Genomic DNA, 22,375 nt, shown 5'->3' with positions numbered 1-22,375 from the left:
GTGAATGCAGCCGTCTGTGGCTACAGTTTACAGACGACAATAAAAAGATAATTTGTTATTACCTCCCCTTAGTTTCAAATCGTTACAAAATCTAAATTATCTGCCCCTACTAGTCATTACTAATTCAACCCGGCTCTTCGACTGTAAACAGCTCACCAGACTAGTGTGGTGGGGGTGGTAGCGATATGCTCTATTGAGCATGCCTGGAAAGCGACAGAGGGGGACGTTCGGGGTGCGTTGACGTCTTGTCCCGCATTGTCCCTCCATGAAGAGAATTATAAATATAAATAATCACTTTTTTAAACAAATGACTAAAAAGTGGAAAATAAATCTCACATAAAAATGTTTAAGGGAAAAAGCTTTATTACATTAACAAATCACAAAAAATAATCATAATCACAAATGAAATAATGCATTAAAAAGTGTATCATAACTAAAGTTATATGCTGGTATGTCTAAAAAAGTAAACACTGGGCGCTCACTTATCGAAAATATATTCCCTTTACATAGGTAGTTCATTTATATATCGTATGTTATGATCTATGTTCGACTAGTGGCACACATCCGAAACCATGTAAAGGCCGCAGCTTAAAGTCAAGACATCTGGTTAGGGTCGAGAGCAAAACCCTTCTTGGTTCCCGGCAGTCTTGCACCTCTCCTCCCCCACGCTATTTAGAGCAAGCAACGGAGATTCGCCCGTCTAGTGTGGACAAATCTCCCGGCTCGCCCATGTAGGGGACTTGGGAGTCCGACGTACCAGGCTCTTCGGAGCTCGTCCTACGAAAATCCTACAGCGGCTCCTTCCTTAGGTCTCGGGCGTACAGATTAAAGACCCCTAGCTACCGCTAGCTCCCCGGGTAAAAACCCGGGTCCCCTTCCGCGACCACGAGGAGGTCGTAGCTTCAGGTCGAAACATCTGCCGTAGGGCCATAAAAACCCCTTTCGTTCCTTAAACACTGACATAGACAATCGAAAAACTTACAAACTTTAGGTTTTATTTCCCGATGCTGCTAGATATAAACAAAATGCCATAAAAGTTGTCACAATGTGTTACAATGTGTAACATGTTAAAAACTCCAAAACTGATTTTGTAAAAATATATAAAACTCTAGTGTTAATAATCGTTAAATGAGTTAGTCCATCAATGATGGCGCAATAATTGTGGTAAATCGTGCCATCCCAAAAATTTACATCAAGCACCGTATTGCCAAATGTCAAGTATAATTAGATTTTCCCTAAATTACCCCCCCCCCCAAATTCCCGCCTCAAGTAAAGGATAAATACAATGTTTTTTTTCACCAAATTAGACTTACAACCATTTAAAAAAAACAATTATGTTACGAACAATCCAAATTTAAAACAATTACATAATTTCAGATTCTCATTTAAATTAAAACACAACTAAGCCTCTATGTAAACATCTGTATTGCCGTCATATGTTAATGTAAATTTTATGCGTGGGTCAACCTTTAACATCTGACAGAGTTTCGTGGTTCGAACCCAGTTGACGGCGGTGCACGTATCGCTGTCACGACGTCGTTGACACAGAGCTGTACAAGCCAGGGCGCTGGTGGTGGTGGTTGTGAGAAAAGGCGAAACTTGCAGGAAATGATTTCTGGTAACGGTGAAGTAGTAGTCCCTGTAGGATGCGTAGCTGACCATCACTTTCACCTCACAAATATTTATGTTGTCCAAGCCGAATCTATCGGAGAGAATATATATATATATATATATATATATATATATATATATATATATAAATATATATATATATATATATATATGTATAGAGAGATAGATAGATATAAACACATTTTACATGTAAAATCCGCATTTTATATGGTTATACAAAACACCCAACCCATGCGTAATAATGTAAAATACTGAATATAGGAATATTATATACTTCACATATAACCTGAATGTTTTGAGTTTACTCATTTTTAAAATTACTCTAACATATGATCATCATGAAATATCCATGACACCTATCAGCCTTAAATCGAGATCCATTTTCCAATACCTGCATTCTGAATTACGATATAGACAGGCTATTCTTCAAATAATGACTTTAAGAGAATGAATTTGCAAATATGTCCTCTATAAAACAAACAATATATAGGTTATCTTGGTGTGCTACGAAATTTATGTAAATGAAATATGAACCTAGTAAATCGGACAAATCTCCCCATGATTGGGTAGTCACATATCTGTGTCAAGGTCGCTCCCTGTCCAACTGGTTCTATTCTCTTGTAGCACACCTCGCCAGGGTCAGTGGGGAAGCCACTAGACAACCTTGGGTCAGACCGAAACACGTCAAACTGATAATTCTGAGTTCTGAGAGATGAGTTGTTGTCGTCTCCCCTGTGAGGCGAAAGGAAGACATTTTATACAGTATCATATATTATACAGTATCATACATTTAATATTACACAGGATCATATATTATACAGTATCATATATTAAATATTATCATATATTACACAGTATTATACTTTATACAGTATACTTTATAGAACCATACAATGCACATTCATTCATTATACAGTGTCATCTCCTTTATAATACCTTACTTTACATAGTGTCATAAAATACACATTATTATTACCCCATTTGCCGACTAAAAAATTAAACGTAAACCATGTTTGACAACTTAGAATTTTAAATTTGTTTTAACCTTTGTTTTATTTTGATGATGAATGCAGCACAATCTAAAACGTGAAATGACTGTAATAAGTTTTTAATTAGAGAATCAATATTAATAATAAAGTTTAACTAGAAGCGTGAAATGAATGGGACTAAGGCGATTTGAAAATACCTTTTTCACAACTTATAGTAATTATGCTACTTAAAAATTATTATACCATACTTGATTAGCATAAACAAAACTATGACCTTTAAAACATTTATTCATCATTTTCCATTTTCTCGGTGTTTTCCACTAAATTAAAATACACGCGAATTAGAAATAACACAGTATAAATAGAATATTCATTAATTTTCATCACAACATTGTAATTCACCTGTTTACTAGAACAATCTGCTCCACTCTGTAGAGACCTCTGAGATCCACCATCCACCATCCAGGGTCGTCCACATTAGTATGGGTGCAGCTGGCTAAACTCACACTATCGTTACCGTCATTAGCATTACTAGCTGGCAGAGAGATGGTTGTATACACCGAACTGACATAGGCTGGTTTGTACAGCGCTGCGTTAAAGAGACTGTCAGACACAACACTCATGCTGCGATGTAAAGACAAAATAGTGCGAACATTTATTTTAGCAGTCTCCAAGAATGATGCGACAAATGCGATGTAGTGCTTCCGCACAACGAAGAATGACAATTAAATACAAATTTTTTACAACCTTCTCTACTTTTGTTATTAAACGCATTGACCTTTAATGACACGCCTGAATTAAAGCAACTTATTGACTAGCTGCTGATTGCTTTAGTCTTTAACCCGACTAACTCTCTCTTAGTACGATACATTTACAGGATACAACGAGGGGCAACATTCCTATTTCTGTTAACTCAGATCTCGGCTATCATTTTACAGCGTATGATTAATTGATCACCTTCAGTTAATTAAACAAAGTATTGTCCTTTAGCTACAAGTATAGATTTAACGTACACAAAAAATGACTTGGCTATTTATTTTGAACACTGTTCATTTAAAAATGTTAGCTACCGTTTTCTCAGGTGCATCGTTAAATATAAATGGGGATCATTTACTATTGCAGAGAAAGATTGTTGGGCTGTCGTCGAAACTGTATAACGGCACACAATATCTACTTCACCGCAATACATGGAACAGGATACTAGCTGGATAAGACAAGCTCTGGTATACAAAAAAAGTACACCGGGTTAGATCGAGACATAGCACCTTGCTGGCCAATCGGCATTGGTTTTATAAAGTAATTATTAAATGTCTTTCTTAATGTGAATACAATGGAAAAAAACACACCGAAAGCGTCAATATAGAACACGTTCAAATATTGACGTAGAATAGTAGTAGGTGCTTTGACCACAGGTGCTTTGACCATAGGAGGTTTGACAATAGGGGGTTTGACCACAGCTGAGCTTTGACCATAGGGGGTTTCACCATAGGGGGCTAACCACACGGGGTTTGACCATAGGGGGATCGGCCACAGTGGGGCTTTGGCCACATAGGGAGGGGGGAATTAATCATAATATATAGATATTAAAATATACATTTTGAACTGTTATTTGATTTTAATTTATGATACACTTAACACGATTTTAAAAATATTTCCTGAGAGTACATTAATAAAAATTAACATGTACAAAAAAAAAGTCAATAACGATATGTTAGTCTCCACATACAGGCTGGTGCAAGGCGTCATAGATTTATTTTAGAAATAAATGAAAATGGAACATAAATAATGTAAAATATAAAAAAGGTTCACACATTAATAATGAAGATGTTCTTGAAAATACATAGCATACATAAAGGATAAAACAGCATGCCAACAGTATTGTCAAAGAAGTAACACTGTCCCCCATTACCCAATATTAATCCTTACTATATACAGACAAAGCGCTTGTTATCAAACGCCCGCATTGGACAAACCACCTGTGATCAAAGACCTTCTGCTGAGAAAACAGTTGTGGTCGATCCTCTTATGGTCAAAGCCCCTATGGTCAAAGCTCCTATGGTCAAAGGTCCGCGCACCATTTCTTTTGACTTTGCCTTAGGCAATTGATATGTAAAACATGTAACAATCATTAATAAATAGTATTCTAATAAAGCTATATACTCAATGACTTTAAAGAAAGAAAGATAAATTAACTTACCGATCCTATAAATATGTCTTTATCCTTCATGCATATTTGATTATTCCCCGTGTAAAAGATACATTTGAATAATTGCATTAAAATGAGTGTTTGTGTGTGTGTCAGCGGCGTAGCAAATGGGGGGGGGGGGGCGGGGGGGGGGAGGTTGACCGCACCGGGTGACACCATTTAGGGGGGTGACACCAAGGCAAAAAATAGCAAAATATATAGAGAAAAACGATTATTTCAATTAATTAAGTGATTATTTCGAGTGTTAAATAGTCTTTTAAATATCCATCGTTGTGTATCTGTTATCAATTATCACCTTTCTAGACGATAATCTTACTTGATTATTATCCAAAAATAAATATGAATGAATAGGCCTTTCTATTTAAGTATATATTTCAGTTTTTCTCATAGTTATTCATGTTTATTATTAAACTGTTTCGAACTATATGCAGGAAAAATTATCGTCTTTTCGACAATCTCTGAAATTTACACTATAATAATTTACGGCTGCAAAACAATGATTTTTTTCAACTTTTGAAAAATACGATACACGAGCACATTCAGTTATGTTAACATTTAAAATCAACTTACCCTCAAGGGTTCAGTGGCGTAGCTACCGTAAAGCTAGCGTAAGCAAGGCACAGGGGCCCAAGCCATTTAGGTGCTCTTTTACATCTTAAAAGAATAAAAATTTTACGTTGGAATTTTAATATTTGTTTTATACAAATAATTTTGAAAATAAATTAAAATTCAGTTTCTTTTCTATTGTAGAAATAATTAAAAGTTCCAAAAAGGCCCTTCAGCCCTTTCTTACTTTACAAGTAGTGGGATTCTGTGGGGGGGGGGGGGGGTCAAACAGGGCCAATCCGCAATAATATCACTATATCTTTACCTTAATTACATTTCCATTTTTTTATGAAATTAATCTTTAAACAATATGGCGCTACCGACACTATACGTTTTTGGTTTTCGTCCAATCGCCGAGAAATTTTGTGAAATCGTTGAGATGACTCCAAAAGAAAGTTTTTTTCCCTGGCATTTTTCATGAAAAGGTGCATGAAAGCTACTCTGACTTTTGGGAAGGTTTCTGCCATTAAATTTTATTTTATTTCGGGGGAGGCGCCGCTGCAGTTAGCCACCCAGAGCTTCCCAGCGGCTATCTTTGCACCTAGGATCCGTTGATTGGATGTCCGCCGCAGCGCGTCAGCGTTACTACTTGATTCAGCACGGACGCATCAGCCGGCACCCCGGCGGTCGTGTAACCCGGTACATCCTGGGCTCCCCCATGACCACAAAAAACAGATCTAAATATATTCATGAACAATAAAAAAAAATTGTTTGGTTAGTAGCGTCACAAGGTCGGGTGTTATCCTACGTGTTTACTAAAGATGCCACCCCATCGTCCCCAACAATTTTGCATTTTCGGAGTGGTGTTAACCCTCTCTCACCAATCTTTTATTATTTTATCTGGATACAACTTAGTTTTGACAGTAAATTTTAAATGTCTTGTCATGGTGTCACGCCTAAATGTTGTCATCCTTTGCTGACCGCACCTCTGCCCCAGCCTTATGATGCTACTGTGTTTGTTTGCTTAAAAAAAAAACAAATTAACTGTAAGCCTATAACATTTTTACAAAACTACATACTAATCTATATATATAAAAAGCAATGTATGTCTGTGTGTGTGTGTGTCTGTGTGTCCTTTATGCATTACTACACCTCTCATCACATCGCCGTGAAACTTTGGAAAGTTGTTGAGAATATTCCTGGGGAGGTTTCTGCGAAAAAAAAATTTCAAATTCGCAGGGGTGGCGCCCCGGCAGGGCGCGATTTGTTTTTCTCTATATACCGTATATAAAAATAAAAGTCTTTTTTGATTTCACACTGTTCATCCGATAGGCGTGAAACTTTGGGGAGTTGATAAGAACACTCTAGAGAAGGGTTCTGTACAAAAATCATTTTTAATTTTGCAAGGGCGGCGCCACGGGAGGGTGCGATTTTTCTCTATATACGGTATAAAAAAATAAAAGTCTATTTTGATTTCACAATGTTCATCCGATAGGCATGAAACTTCGGGGAGTTGATTAGAACACTCTAGAGAAGGTTTTTGTACAAAAATAATTTTTAATTTCGCAAGGGCGGCGCCACGGGAGGGTGCGATTTTTCTCTATATACGGTATATAAAAATAATAAAAGTGAATTGCCGTGACTCCGTTTACACGATCGCCATGAAACTTTAGGAAGTTGTTGAGAATATTCCTGGGGAGGTTTCTGCGAATAAAATATTTCAAATTCGCAGGGGTGGCGCCCCGACACGGCGCGATTTGTTTTTTTTCTATATACGGTATATAAAAATAAAAGTCGATTTTTGTTTGGCACCGTTCATCCGATAGCCATGAGACTGTGGGGAGTTCATTATACAACTCTAGGGATGGGTTCTGTAAAAAAAAAAATTTTAATTTCGCAAGGGCGGCGCCACGGGAGGGTCCGATTTTTCTCTATTTACGGTATATAAACATAATAAAAGTGAATTGCAGTGACACCGTTTATTCGATAGGGGAGTTCATTATACAACTCTAGGGAAGGGTTCTTTAAAAAAAAAAAAATTAATTTCGCAAGGGCGGCGCCACGGGAGGGTGCGATCTTTCTCTATATACGGTTTATAAAAATAAGTCGATTTTGGTGAGACACCGTTATCCGATAGCCATGAGACTTTGGGGGAGTTGGTTAGAACAATTCAGGGAAGGGTTCTGTAAAAGAAATCCTTTTTTAGTTTCGCAAGGGCGGCGCCACGGGCGGCTGCTATTTTTCTCTATGTAACGAGACTATTTGCCTGTAGGGCCAAATGTTAACGAGTTCTGCTCGACAACGCCAAATGTTACCGAGTCTAACCACTCATTCTACACAACATCGACCACAGTATAGATACTCGAAGATGCAGGTTCGCTATTGATCCTTTTATTACATGAATCAAAGAAATGCTTCACAATAATATAATAAATCAAAAGGAATGCTTCACAATAATAGTCTGAATCAACTGACCCCCAACAGTCCTCACTAGTCTTCACATAACTGAATGCACATGTCTATCGTCCTTCTTAACACAATACGGCTAACCCGTTCAATAACCAACTTGATACTGCCTCACTGACTGACTGATCGAGAGAGAGACCGAGAGACAGCGAGCTCAGCCGTCGCCTTCCTATATATCCCCCTCGTATTCGTAATCGTATTCGGTTCTATCATAATCGTACTTGTAATCGATTCTAATCGTTGCATCAGAATGTTAATTACACCGCTTCTGTCGTACAGTCCGATTTAATAAGCCATCTGCATCCTGTCACGTCAAAGTTGACAGACCGTATTGCGTTCTTATCGTATCGCTTCCCAAGATACTACGCCTTGGCTTTCTGATCGTTATCAGCCAACACCTGTGTTATTGCATCAGTCGTGTCAAAGTTGACAGCGCTGTACTGCGTTATGTCTCTGGTAACTTCCCCTAGTTACATCCACCCCTGCCTTTTTTTGTGTGTTATCAACCACAAACAACGCTTGGCAGGTGCAGTCCTTCAAAGTCAATCGCACCACCGTAAAAAAAAATGTATTGTTCCACTCACTGTCAATGTCGTCACATTCGTATAAGATTGACAGTTATCCCTATTTCACATATCAAATGTGTCTACATCATCTTCCCCAGACACAAAACAGTTCTAGAATTCACATCCACCTTTTTTCGTTTGGTGCCTTCACCAGTTCACTTTTATGACTTTTTGAACAGTCTGTTCTCATACCAGCGCGACCATGAAAGAATTGATGGTTGCTGACAAAAAATTTCGTATTCTTTCTGTTTCTCAAACTTCTCCGCGGACCACTTATCTGATGGTCTACTGTCTCTCTGCTTCTGGGAGGAACGGGATCCTCTTCGTTGCCGTTATCCTCCACTTGTGTATCGCTGTTGTTCTGTTGATGGTGACATGGTTCCGGGATGGGTATGTGAATTTCCGTTATAGTTTCCGGTTCCCTAATTGTCTTGGGTTTCCTTGTGTGTAACTGCTCTTCTTGACTATGACAATATTTCTTTAATTGAGCAATATTCGCCCACCGATCCGGTTTGGCGTGATCGATGGGTCTTATCTTAAAGGGGCCACCTGCTACTTTAGGCATCTCCACGACTTGCCATATCTCCTGTCCCCAGAGGTCGTGGATTTTGTTTCTGCCTAACGGGTGGCTACGCAGTAATACCCTGTCGTTCAGTTTGAGTGGCGGGTCCTTTGTCTGTACCGGCGGTTCCCTTCGCCGTGCTTCATGTTCTAGTCTTTCCTGTACTACCCTGTACATTTCTCTAATTCGTCTCATATGTTCATTCACATATTCCAGTGCAGTGTATGAGCCAGTCATACTCTCCTTTTTTCCTAGGAACAAGTCAAGAGGGAGTCGAGCCTCCCGTCCGAACAGCAACATGTGTGGCGAAAAGCCGGTTGTGGCATGGGGGGTGCAGTTGTATAGATATACCAACTCTGGGAGAAAATCAGGCCAACGTTTTTTCTGTTCAGGTTCTAGAGTACGCAGCAAATCATGCATGCTGCGGTTGACCGCTCGCACTGTCCGTTTCCTTTCGGATTAAATGTGGTTGTTCTAGATTTGTTGATCCCGTAGTGGCTGCACAGTTGGTTAATTACTTCTGACTCAAAGGCCCTTCCTTGGTCAGAGTGTAATTGTCTTGGTATGCCATATTTGATGAACCAATGTTCTATTAAGACCTTTGCCACTGTTTTGGCAGTCTGATCTCGTGTGGGCACCGCCACAGTCCATTTGGTGAATACATCAGTCATTACCAACACATGTTCCGTCCCATCCGATGATTGCTCCAACGACGTAAAGTCCATAGCCACAATCTCTAGTGGTTTTGTCGCTAGTAGGTGTCCTGATGGCTGTCTCATTTTGACAACTGGCATTTTCGCATGCTGACACCTCACACAAGCCTCACAATGGCGTTTGACCTCCATTTCCATATTGGGCCAGTAACACCTCCGTCGTAATATTTTGTGCGTCCTGTCCTGACCCTGGTGTCCTGCCCTGTCATGTGCCAACCTTAGCACTTCTTCTCGTAATTGTCCAGGCACCACCACCTGGTGTATTGTCCCATCAATTTGGTCATGAATTCTCCGCATGAGAACACCATCCTTTATACTGAGACGGTCCCACTGACTCAGTATTTTCTTTGTTTCTCGACCAAATTGTTCTCTTTCCCTTCTTCCTGGGAATTTTTGTTCCTGGACGTGTTTCAACAGCGGCTGTAAGCCACTATCCGTTCTCTGGGCATCTCTTATCTCTTTGTGATTAAGGCAATTAAAATCACTAATGTCCATATGTCCGGGCTCTGTGGATATGTGCTCCACCCCGGTCTGTCCGTTTTGCATCACTTGCACCCCGTGAGGGATATCTGTTGACGCTCTGACCTCACATATTCCTGTCAGCGTTTCTTCCTCATCGCCCGGTCTCTCGTACGGATTCCTTGATAAAGCGTCCGCATTGCCATTGGACCGCCCCGGGCGATATTTTATCTCCAGGTCAAAGAGTGCCAATTCTGCTGCCCATCGCTGTTCGATGGATCCCAACTTTGCTGTCTTTAGGTGACTGAGGGGGTTATTGTCAGTGTATACCACACATTTAGCACCTAATAGATAGTCCCTGAATTTTTCAGTCACAGCCCATTTTAATGTTAAAAGTTCTAGTTTCATGGCGCTGTAATTTGTCATGTTCTTCTCTGATTCCTTCAGAGCTCGACTGGCATACGCAATAACCCTGAAACCTTGCTCTTGTTGTTGTGATAGCACAGCTCCCAGACCTTTAGAGCTGGCGTCAATTTCTAGCCGAAATGGCTTGTCAAAGTCTGCGTATCCTAATATCGGCGCCTCTGTCAAAGCCTTTTTCAGTAGCTTAAACGAGTTCAGGCATTCCTCAGTCCATAATTCACCTATCAGTTGTGTTTTGCCTTTCTTTTTCTCCTTACTGTGTTTCTTTGTCATTTTGTTTCTTAAGTCATGCAACGGTGCGGCATTTTTTGCAAAACCAGGTACAAAGTTTCTATTTTCTTCTTCAGATAACAGACACTCTACAGATGAACGTTTCTCCTGTGCTTTTACTTTTCATGAACTTTCCCTATCCAGTTTCATGGTTAACCTTGAGATCTCATTCTTAAGTCTACCAATTTCTTCCTTATCATCATTTTTCTCAGCCAACAAATTGTTCACTTGAAACTTTTTAACATCCAAGTTCATTTCACAGTTCATTTTTTCAATATCTGATAATTTCTCTTCGAGTCTTGTTTGAGACTCTTTCATTGTTTGTCCCATTTTGTTTCTTAAGCCATAACCTCGCCGCTCTGTAGCCTTGACCTGCCTTACAGAGGGCGATCGTTTCACCGGACAGTACCGTGCCATATGTCCGGGTTGTGAGCAGGACAAGCAAATTGGTCGACCGTCAGCCGTCCACCGGAGCGATGGACCGGCAGGTCGCGGCTGTCCAACCTGTCTCTGTTTTGTCCCGTTCTTTTCCTGATTCTCAGCTGTTGACCTGCTTTCTAACCTCTCCAATCGTTGGTCAACCTTATCCAGGTGGGCCAACAGTTGAGCCAACATGGTTTCCACCGTGCCGGTCCCTGTGGGTGGGAATTGTTTCTGTTCCGGCACAGAGACTTTGTCCACCGAACAGTTCGATTGGTCCTCATCCTCGGACCTGCGGATCGCTGAGTTCCTGACCTGAAGGAAGGTCAACTGCGGGTCTTTGTGGACCTCCTCTTTCAACTCTCTCCTTAAGATCGGGGTTGCTAGCCCCTCGATGAAATGGTCCCTCAGTAGGCGTACATCAATGTCAGGTGTTTTGCCCTTTACCGAATCAAAGGCCCTGTTCATTCGGTGTGAATACTCCATCACACTCTCCGCCATTCTCTGCTTTAAGCCTACGAACCCCGATAGCAGTTGCGATCTCGACCGTCTCTCCCCAAAGGTCTCCATAATTAGATCCAGCACCTTATCTGGATCTGATTGGATGGTTTTATCGTGGCATTTGACCTCTGCCCTAACCGTCTCTCCTATACTGCCCATCAGCAGTCTTAATCTTTCCTCTGGTGACATGTGTCTCGAGGCCCAGGCCGCTTTGACCTCTTCACTGAACCTGTTGGTTAAAGCTGGATCACCGTCCCCGTAAAATTTGTTAATGTGGGACTCTCTGGGCAGGACCACAATATGGGTCTGCTTCTCGTCCAGAGTAGACATTTTATTCCTTGAGTAAAAAAAAAAAAGAGTTCTTTCTTACCGTGTGTGTATGAAAAATTTTCCTCGTTCCTCAATTTTCACTGTTCCTGAATGTCCGAATTCACACACACACGAAACACAGTTATGAACAAGGTTGACTATGGGTGCCTAAAGCGGCAAGTCTAGTTGAATTCATCCTGTCCGCAGCGCCAAATGTAACGAGACTATTTGCCTGTAGGGCCAAATGTTAACGAGTTCTGCTCGACAACGCCAAATGTTACCGAGTCTAACCACTCATTCTATACAACATCGACCACAGTATAGACACTCGAAGATGCAGGTTCGCCATTGATCCTTTTATTACATGAATCAAAGAAATGCTTCACAATAATATAATAAATCAAAAGGAATGCTTCACAATAATAGTCTGAATCAACTGACCCCCAACAGTCCTCACTAGTCTTCACATAACTGAATGCACATGTCTATCGTCCTTCTTAACACAATACGGCTAACCCGTTCAATAACCAACTTGATACTGCCTCACTGACTGACTGATCGAGAGAGAGACCGAGAGACAGCGAGCTCAGCCGTCGCCTTCCTATATATCCCCCTCGTATTCGTAATCGTATTCGGTTCTATCATAATCGTACTTGTAATCGATTCTAATCGTTGCATCAGAATGTTAATTACACCGCTTCTGTCGTACAGTCCGATTTAATAAGCCATCTGCATCCTGTCACGTCAAAGTTGACAGACCGTATTGCGTTCTTATCGTATCGCTTCCCAAGATACTACGCCTTGGCTTTCTGATCGTTATCAGCCAACACCTGTGTTATTGCATCAGTCGTGTCAAAGTTGACAGCGCTGTACTGCGTTATGTCTCTGGTAACTTCCCCTAGTTACATCTATATACGGTTTATAAAATTTCGGTTTCACACCGTTCATCTGTGTACCATGAAACCTTGGGGAGATGATTAGATCACTCAATGGTAGGGTTCTGCAAAAAAATATTGCATAGCGAGTAAGGGGTACTACTATATTCAGCGGTAAAACTATAACAGGCTTCTAAAAATAACTTTGTAACGCGAGTAAATCCTTCTGTACAGTTTCGTCACCTTGCGAAAGATGAAAAAATAACTTTTTGAATTTGAGGAGCCTACTGTAGAGTTTCGTCACTTTGCGAATGATGCAATAAGCATCTATTATTAGACAATTCAGTCAGAAATTGAGATCGAGCATCTAATAATAGACCATTAGTAACGCTAGCATATTGCATCAGTCACACTGATATTTAAAATACGTCAAATAATTTTTTTACGCGTTAAAGAAAAAAATCCTGTTCATTTGTGTCACTTTAGCGAATGACGAAAGCTGCATCATTATTAACAGGATGCTATTTGGCCGATGGCGCCTGTTAGTTTTAAGGAGCTAGGGGTCGTACGCCGCGCCTATGCGGTAGTGTAATCGGGGGGTGGGGGCCCTGAGAGCGCCCCTCTACGTCTCTGACACAGAGGCGGTCACCCAAGTGTGTTCTACCATATTATTTCGGTGAGTGATTAATGTACACTCAAGGTTTTTATGCGGTAGTGTAGGTAAACCCGTGTCCTGATATTTATGATCCAAGAACAGGCATTGTTTACATTTAAATAACTCATTTTTAGAAAAGAAGGTCACGCGTCTAAGAACATATAATTATAATTAATAACGCGTTGGTGAAATCCTAATATATTTCGTCAAACTTTATTCTATCCCCGCGGCAACGCGCGGGGGTCGGGTACGCTAGTATAGTATAAATACACAATAAGAACGTATCTATCTATATATACAAAAAGCAATGTATGTGTGTGTGTTTGTTTGTCTGTCCTTTATGCATTACTACACCTCTCATCACATCGCCGTGAAACTTTGGGAAGTTGTTGAGAATATTCCTTGGGAGGTTTCTGCGAAAAAAAATATTTCAAATTCGCAGGGGTGCCGCCCCGGCAGGGCGCGATTTGTTTTTCTCTATATACCGTATATAAAAATAATAAAAAGCAATGTATGTTTGTGTGTGTGTGTGTGTCTGTCCTTTATGCATTACTACACCTCTCATCACATCGCCGTGAAACTTTGGGAAGTTGTTGAGAATATTCCTGGGAAGGTTTCTGCGAAAAAAAATATTTCAAATTCGCAGGAGTGGCGCCCCGGCAGGGCGCGATTTGTTTTTCTCTATATACCGTATATAAAAATAAAAGTCGATTTTGGTTTGGCCATGAGACTTTGGGGAGTTCATTATACCACTCTAGGGAAGGGTTCTGTAAAAAAATAATTTTTAATTTCGCAAAGGCGGCGCCACGGGAGGCTGCGATTTTTCTCTATATACGGTATATAAAAATAATAAAAGTGAATTGCAGTGACACCGTTCATCCGATAGGCATGAAACTTTGGGGAGTTCATTATAAAACTCTAGGGAAGGGTTCTGTAAAAAATCATTTTTAATTTCGCAAGGGCGGCGCCACGGGAGGGTGCAAGTTTTCTCTATATACGGTTTATAAAATTTCGGTTTCACACCGTTCATCCGTGTACCATGAAACTTCGGGGAGATGATTAGATCACTCAATGGTAGGGTTCTGCAAAAAAATATTGTTTAATATTGCAAGGGCGGCGCCCCCCGGGGTGAGCGATTTTTTTTCTCTATACACGGTATATAAAAAATAAAACTTGGCTGCGGTTCATGAAACTTTAGGGAATAGATGAGAATACTCCCGAGAATATTTCTGCGAAAAAAAAATAAAGTTTCTTACGGGCGGCGCCATATAGGGTACAACTTTCGTCAATACACGGTTTGGCGCCCAGAGTTTTAGAGCGACTAAGTTGGCACTTGGCATCCGTTAATCGAGTATCCTGCATAGCGAGTAAGGGATACTACTATATTCAGCAGTAAAACTACAACATGCTTCTAAAAATAACTTTGTAACTCGAGGAAATCCTTCTGCACAGTTTCGTCACCTTGCGAAAGATGAAAAAATAACTTTTTGAATACGAGGAGCCTACTGTAGAGTTTCGTCACTTTGCGAATGATGCAATAAGCATCTATTATTAGACAATCCAGTCAGAAATTGAGATCGAGCATCTAATAATAGACCATTAGTAACGCTAGCATATTGCATTAGTCACACTGATATTTAAAACACGTCAAATAATTTTTTTACGTGTTAAAGAAAAAAAAATCCTCTTCATTTGTGTCACTTTAGCGAATGACGAAATCTACATCATTATTAACAGGATGCTTTTTAGCCGATGGCGCCTGTTAGTTTTAAGGAGCCAGGGGTCGTACGCCGCGCATATGCGGTAGTGTAATCGGGGGGTGGGGGCCCTGAGAGCGCTCCTCTACGTCTCTGACACAGAGGCGGTCACCGAAGTGTGTTGTACCATATTATTTCGGTGAGTGATTAATGTACACTCAAGGTTTTTTATGCAGTAGTGTAGGTAAACCCGTGTCCTGATATTTATGATCCAAGAACAGGCATTGTTTACATTTAAATAACTCATTTTTAGAAAAGAAGGTCACGCATCTAAGAACATATTATTATAATTGATAACGCGTTGGTGAAATCCTAATTTATTTCGTCAAACTTTCTTCTATCCCCGCGGCAACGCGCGGGGGTCGGGTACGCTAGTAAATTATAAAATTTATATTTTTTTATATCCTCCATCATAAGTAGCAGTTGAATTCTTCGTTTAACTCCATTGTAGCTTAAAGGCTGAGGAAGGTGGCCCACTGATAAAATTTTTGCACAGGGGCCCAAAAATACTAGCCACGACACTGCAAGGGCTGTTCCAATCTAAACAGCGACTACTTCATTAATGATGGTCGAATACTCGCAGTAAGAACGTCATTCAATCTGTACAAAACCACCGGTTACAAAATATGCCAGATGAATAAACACGACTCGACAAACCACATCAAGTTTATAAATAGTATTTTTAGCATCAAGGAAGTAGTTTGTTTACCTTAGACTACCTGCTCAAGTGTGAAGTACACATATGTTTACCTCTATTCAAAACGTTACTTTAGCTAAGTTGTTTCTTATTCAATCATAATTTTCTAGTTGTGTGATATACTGTCAAACAGATTGTTTTTTCTATAACGTAGAATCTGAAGATAAACTACAGGAAAAAAAAAATTATTTTATACTAAGTAATTCTGATACATGTTTATAGTTAAGATTTACTGCAAAATCCTAAACTTCTCTATTCATAAGATACACACCTACCTGACAAAAACATTGGGGAATACCCACACTGGAAGAAACACACTTTCCCATATCACGTGGTTAAGCCGCAGTATGTAGCGTACATCACAGAACACCATTGAATGTGTCTGAAAGCACCGAGCACAGAGTGAAAGGCGTCAAATCTTAAAAGTATTGACCGTCGCATCAGTATAAAAGATTTCCAAGCTATTCATGCACATCATGAATTCATTCACCTAAATAAAAGTGACGATTCTAAATCACGCCAACTTGATGCATTTTATGTTAAACTACCGTACCCGTTAACGCGCGTAAAAATATATTAGGAGGGTTACATCAATGCGTTTCCAATCCTATATTCTTAGTCGTGTGACTTTATTTCTAAAAACTGGCTGGGTAATATATATATATATATATATATATATATATATATATATATATATATATATATATATATATATATATATATATATATATATATATATGTGTATATGTATGTGTATATATATATATATATATATATATATATATATATATATATATATATATATATATATATATATGTGTGTATATATATATATACTAGCTGTATCCCGTGCTCCGCCACGGTAAATCATTTTTAAATATACCAACTTTGGAACAGAACAAAACTAAACACAACACAAACGAACGAACGCAAAAAAAAAAAAAAAACGAAAAAACGAACACAACACTCATAACATAAACACAATTTAAATGCAATCATAAAGGCATATTGCTCACAGTCTAGCCCGTAGCGCCAAATCGCGCCCTTTCCGAGTCCCGGCGGACGCGTCTGACACAGTGAATGACTACAAAACAGAGGCGTTGCGACCCTTTCCGGCGCCCGGGGACAAACTTTCGATTTGACCCTCCCTCAAACTTACGATTTGCACCCCCTCCCCTCAAAATTTCAATTTCCACCCATCCCCTTAAACTTTTGATTTGCATTCCCCTAAGACTTTCGATTTGCACCACTTTTGATTTGAAATTCCCCCCCCGCTCAAAATTTTGATTTGCACCCCCCTCAAACTTTCGATTTGCACCCTACCCCCCTCCTAGCTACGCCTCTCTTATAAAACCCCAGCTTGTCCGCAAACCGAAAGATAGAATAATAATAAATAATATACAATAAAAAATAGGCAATATTTAAAATATCCGTGTTTACCTACCATATATCACTTTATCAATTCACGCATTTTTTTCCCAGTATTTTAATTTAAATAAACCGGGAGTGATCTCCCCTAAACTTTCTCGAATATTCTAATATAACACTACGTGGGATGTCAACTCTGAATATAGACATGATTTTTGTTTACTTAAACTTTTAAAAATAGAATAAAATCTAGTAGAAAAAAAAATGCGCACCAAGCTAGCACCAAAACCAAATGTGCGTAATAGTGCGCAATATTATTAGTACTTTAAAAATTTACATTAGTTTTTTGAGAAATCGGAAGTAGCGTAAATTACTACTTCCGGTCAACGGAAATTACTCAAAATTTAACAGAAGGTAGAGAGTTAGATCTTTTACTTACATGTGAAATTTCATTTATCTATCTGAAATAGTACTCAAGTTATAGGCTTTTGAAAAATTCAAAGTAGAAAAAGTACCACTTCCGGTTGTCGGAAATCGCTCAAAAGTTGATACGGATCTACGATTTTGATATAATACTTATATATGAAATTTCATCAACCTAGCTGTAACGGTACTCAAGTTATCGTGTTTACACACAGACACACACACAGACACACAGACACACACACACACAGACATACGGACAAGATTGCAAAATTATGTTTTTCCGTATCAGTGAGGTGTAAAACGTCGAGATCTGTAAAAATCTCGATTTTTTTTTTTGCACGATTACAATACTTTCTCTATACTTCGTATATATACGAGAAAGTAAAAATTTACAATTGAGTTTCATAACTAAAACCATTGCGCACCCAATGTCTATAATGGTGCGGAATAGTTGATTAAAAATTATAATTAGTAAACAGTACATTCAGTGAATAAAATAAATAAAAGATAGCCTTTTATCAATCAATGCTAATAATAATAATATTCCAACAATAATGTACTCTTACACGTCAGCATAATTTGCATTCACATTTTGCTAACTATATTATTCCAACAATCATTCCGTCTTGCAGATTTTGCATTCACATTTTTAGCGTGAGTTCAATTTATCTTTGAATTACCTCCATTGGCAAAATTACTAAGCATTTTAATTAGATTTTTCTACCCTACTGTTATTATGTTATTAAAATGTATCCACTTTTTCTGGGAATATTAACGAAAACGATATTTGACATTGATCCTTTTAATATGTTTTAGCAATGTCCGTGTATTTAATATTCTCTTTACGTTATGCAAATTGTACAAATAGTGGAAATTATAAAATAGCTCTATGCCGTTATATAAACAAACCCTACTCCATTACTCATAATAAGACACTGCGGTGCACTGAAAAGCACAGCATGGTGCGTTGTTTACTTTTATAGTCCCAAAATCTATAGCGATGACGGACGGAAGGAAGGACAGACACAGCCCGCTTATATTATACGAGCCGACCCGCGGCGTATCATACGCCGCTATTTAGTTGATTTATTTTCTACTTTCAGTAATTCATAATTTGTGAATTCGACAGTACCAATGCTGCCACTGAAAATATTTGCTTTAAAACACTAACCCCCCTCCTTTCCCCTAACCCCGACCCTACACCCCCCCCCCCCCCCCCGTGAAAGCAGCCTCCTCTTAGTTACCTCCTGTAAGTTTAAAGTTGGTTCAAACTTAATTATCTGCCCCTAATAGCCGTCACTAAACCTGGCTGTACGGTTTGTAAACATTGACGTGACCACAGCTCAGCAGACCATGTGATAGAGAGAAAGAGAGGGGACTGTAAGGAGGCGCTTGCAGCTTGTTTTCTAACGGCTCGCAGAGGAGAATTATATATATAGATATATACATATATATATATATATATATATATATATATATATATATATATATATATATATATATATATATATATATTATATATATATATACATATATATATATATATCAATGAATGTGTGTGTTTGTTTGTTTGTGTATTTGTCTGTCTTTTATGCATTTATGCATTACTACACCTTTCATTCGATCGCCATGATACTTTGGGAAGTTGTTTAGAATACTCCTGTGGAGGTTTCTGCTAAAAATATCTTTTAATTTCGAAAGGCGAAAGGGCGGCTACCCGATCGGGTGCGAGTTTTGTTAATACACGATTTGGCGCCCAGCGTTACAGAGCAGCTATGTTAGCTCTTGGCATCCGTTATTCGGGCGTACTGCATAGCGGGTAAAGGGTACTAATATATTTAACTGTAAAACTGCAACAGACGCAACTGCTGGCGCCCCGTCAACAAAAATTAAAATGAGGTGTACATATCACAGTTGGCCTGATGTCTTTTGCCTGACGCTGTCCTGATGCTTGTCTAATGCTGTCCTTTGGTTTTTCTGATGCTGTCTTGACCTTTTTCGGATAATGTCCAGACATTTGCCGGATAATAACATGACATTTGCCAGATGAAGTCCTGATTTCTGCCTGATGCTTTTAAAATGTATTTTAAGAAAATATTGCTGATCTCATTTTACGGTTTCACATACTGTAAATAAATGTCATGAAAAAGGAACATAGTTGTAGAGCAGCGATTCAAATATAACAGAAAACATTGGAAAATGTAGAACATGGCACACGGTCCAATGGGAGTCGAAAAAGGCAAGGAGAAAGATTAATGTTTTTACCACATCGCTATTTTGAGTGTCGCATACATCAAAGTATTTTGTTTCCTAATTTTTTTTTATATGTGCTGCCTCCTTCATCGAAAAATTGATTTTAATAATCAAGAAACAAATTCATACGTTTATAAATTATTACAGTATAGGCCTACCTTTTCATTGAAGAGAAGATCATCAAAGCTTAAGTAAAACAAAAATGTTTCAAATCCGCTCTCGATCAAAATAGAAAAACGCATCCGTGTCTTAAATGGTGGGCACAATAATATAAAAAAAATATTTTTTTTTCTCTCATTTCGGGCGAGATGTAATGGTAATGTAAATACGTTTATATTTCATTTATACCTATTTAAAATATTTTATTACTATTTTTAAGATGGACATAATATGCTGATAATTAAAGTTCTAGGAAATACATGAAAAATATTATTTTCTTCTATTTTTTGTGGCAAAATATTTTTCTAAACGTTTTAATGTAATGAGATGTATTTAAAAATGAAGATCAACCTTTGCAAGTAACGTGTCCGTTAACTGTGATGATTTTGTTGCCATCAAAACATGAACAGATGTAGCCTCCATTGGTGTTTGTACATTTTTGTTGACAATCGTTCAATGTTTTATTGGAGCATTCATCGATATCTGCGAGAGAGTATTTGGTCTTGTCATTAAAGATTTTCTTTTACAATTGCCTTCTTAAACAACATTGTGAAGTTTGGACGAGTACAGTGTTCAAAACTACCTGTACAATTTACCTGTAAAACAGGTGCGAATGTAATTTAAAGAAAAAATTAATTTTAATGTATTAAAGATGTATTTTTGTGGAGGTATCCAAGGTCTTTGAATGTATTTCCATGTTTGTTATACCATTTTGTGACGTGACTTTAGTGGTAGTGGCGAAACTGTGAACTACTAAGAGCAACTGCCTGCTCTCCCACTAAAGGTGTGCGTTGGTCACATGCTCCCCATTATCATTTAAGTATTCCTCTACCTCGTGGGAATTTTAAAGAAGTATCGCACATTATAATAACATATTTTATTCGCGATATTTGTTGGCTGTCATAGTATCATACTTGTATTTTTCAAAAGAAATATCAGGTAGCTTAAGATAAATCATTCACTTTTTAAACATTTGCCTAATTTAAGATTATTTTAACCTTCATTCGATTTAATATCGTGACAGTTTTTTTATAATTATGCTAACAAATATGGAATATGGAGTCTATGGTAAGTCTTTATTGTATCTATTTACAACTGCCTTAAAAAACAAAATTTTGAAACTAGCACATGCAATATAATAGATTTACCTGTACACGTTGGATGTCCGTCTATTAACTGATACATGTAGCCTCCCTTACAATTGCATCTGTAATTCTCGTATGTATCAATACACATTTTTTGATAATCGTTCAATGTTTTATTCGCACAATCAGCTATCGCTGGAAGAATGTTTGAGGTTTAATTTCAATTAAAGTTTAACCCCACCCGACATTTAGATACCACAGTACAGTTCTAGTTTTAAAGATTACGGAAGAAACCACCGATTAGTGATATTAAAACTTAAAAAGGTAAAAAGTGTTTGACGGACAAGGGAGAAATAGTGACAAGAAGATATTTAACACTCGTGGCAATATGATAAAAATAAAACACTAATTTCAAAAACACATCTATTAACATTTCTTCAAGATAAGAATGTAATAACCAAAATGGTAAATTTGGGTAAAAGTGTTTCAATATATGCGACACACAAACACCTACAGCATCAATGCGTTGTATTTTGGTTTAAGTAGGAAATACATTGTTTCATCATATTATGATGTCTTTACTGAAACGGATTTAAAAAGCTATCCTTCTCTTAGAACGAAAGTTTTAATGCTGAACTTAATACATTTATCCATCACTTATTGTTGAGACACCATATTTATGTTTAGATGCAGTAAGAAAAATATTAAATATCTTCAGAGGAAAACAGTAACACATCAAAGGGAACGTGCCTATTAATTATTCATAAGAACAAAAATACAAAATAATTTATAATAATTTGCATTGCGAGATTTTTAAAAAGAAAATAGTGTAACCCATCTCAAACAACTTATGCTTACGATTGCCTACTTTGATGGAACTCATCACACATGCCTTATACTTACGAATGACCATTTTAATGCAACTCATAACAACTAAATTATACTTAAGAATGCCGTTTTTAATGTAACTAACTACACATGTTATACTTACGAATGACCCTTTTGGCATCAGGACAGAACAATCGATGTTAACGTAGG

General features: G+C 38.2%; 2 protein-coding genes across 2 annotated transcripts in view; both read right to left on the bottom strand.

Moving 5' to 3' along the window:
* Positions 1 to 1,264: 1,264 nt before the first annotated feature.
* LOC131930946 (C-type lectin-like) overlaps positions 1,265 to 22,375 on the bottom strand; it is a 48,789-nt gene continuing 27,678 nt past the window's right edge. The window contains exon 9 of the mRNA XM_059287620.1: positions 1,265 to 1,702. The gene's annotated coding sequence lies outside the window, so the exon portion shown is untranslated. The remainder of the gene's footprint in view (positions 1,703 to 22,375) is intronic.
* LOC131931011 (fucolectin-7-like) lies at positions 2,124 to 3,244 on the bottom strand. The gene is made up of 2 exons (XM_059287695.1): positions 3,024 to 3,244; positions 2,124 to 2,364 (listed from the first exon to the last, which is right to left on the bottom strand). The coding sequence occupies exons 1-2, from the start codon at positions 3,242 to 3,244 to the stop codon at positions 2,124 to 2,126; spliced, it is 462 nt and encodes a 153-aa protein (XP_059143678.1).

This window comes from Physella acuta, unplaced genomic scaffold (assembly GCF_028476545.2).
Source record: "Physella acuta isolate Inbredline_101_S28 unplaced genomic scaffold, ASM2847654v3 ptg000102l, whole genome shotgun sequence".
Taxonomy (NCBI): domain Eukaryota; kingdom Metazoa; phylum Mollusca; class Gastropoda; family Physidae; genus Physella; species Physella acuta.
The sequence above is the reverse complement of the archived record's forward strand: the minus strand, read 5'-3'. Positions and strand labels throughout refer to the sequence as shown.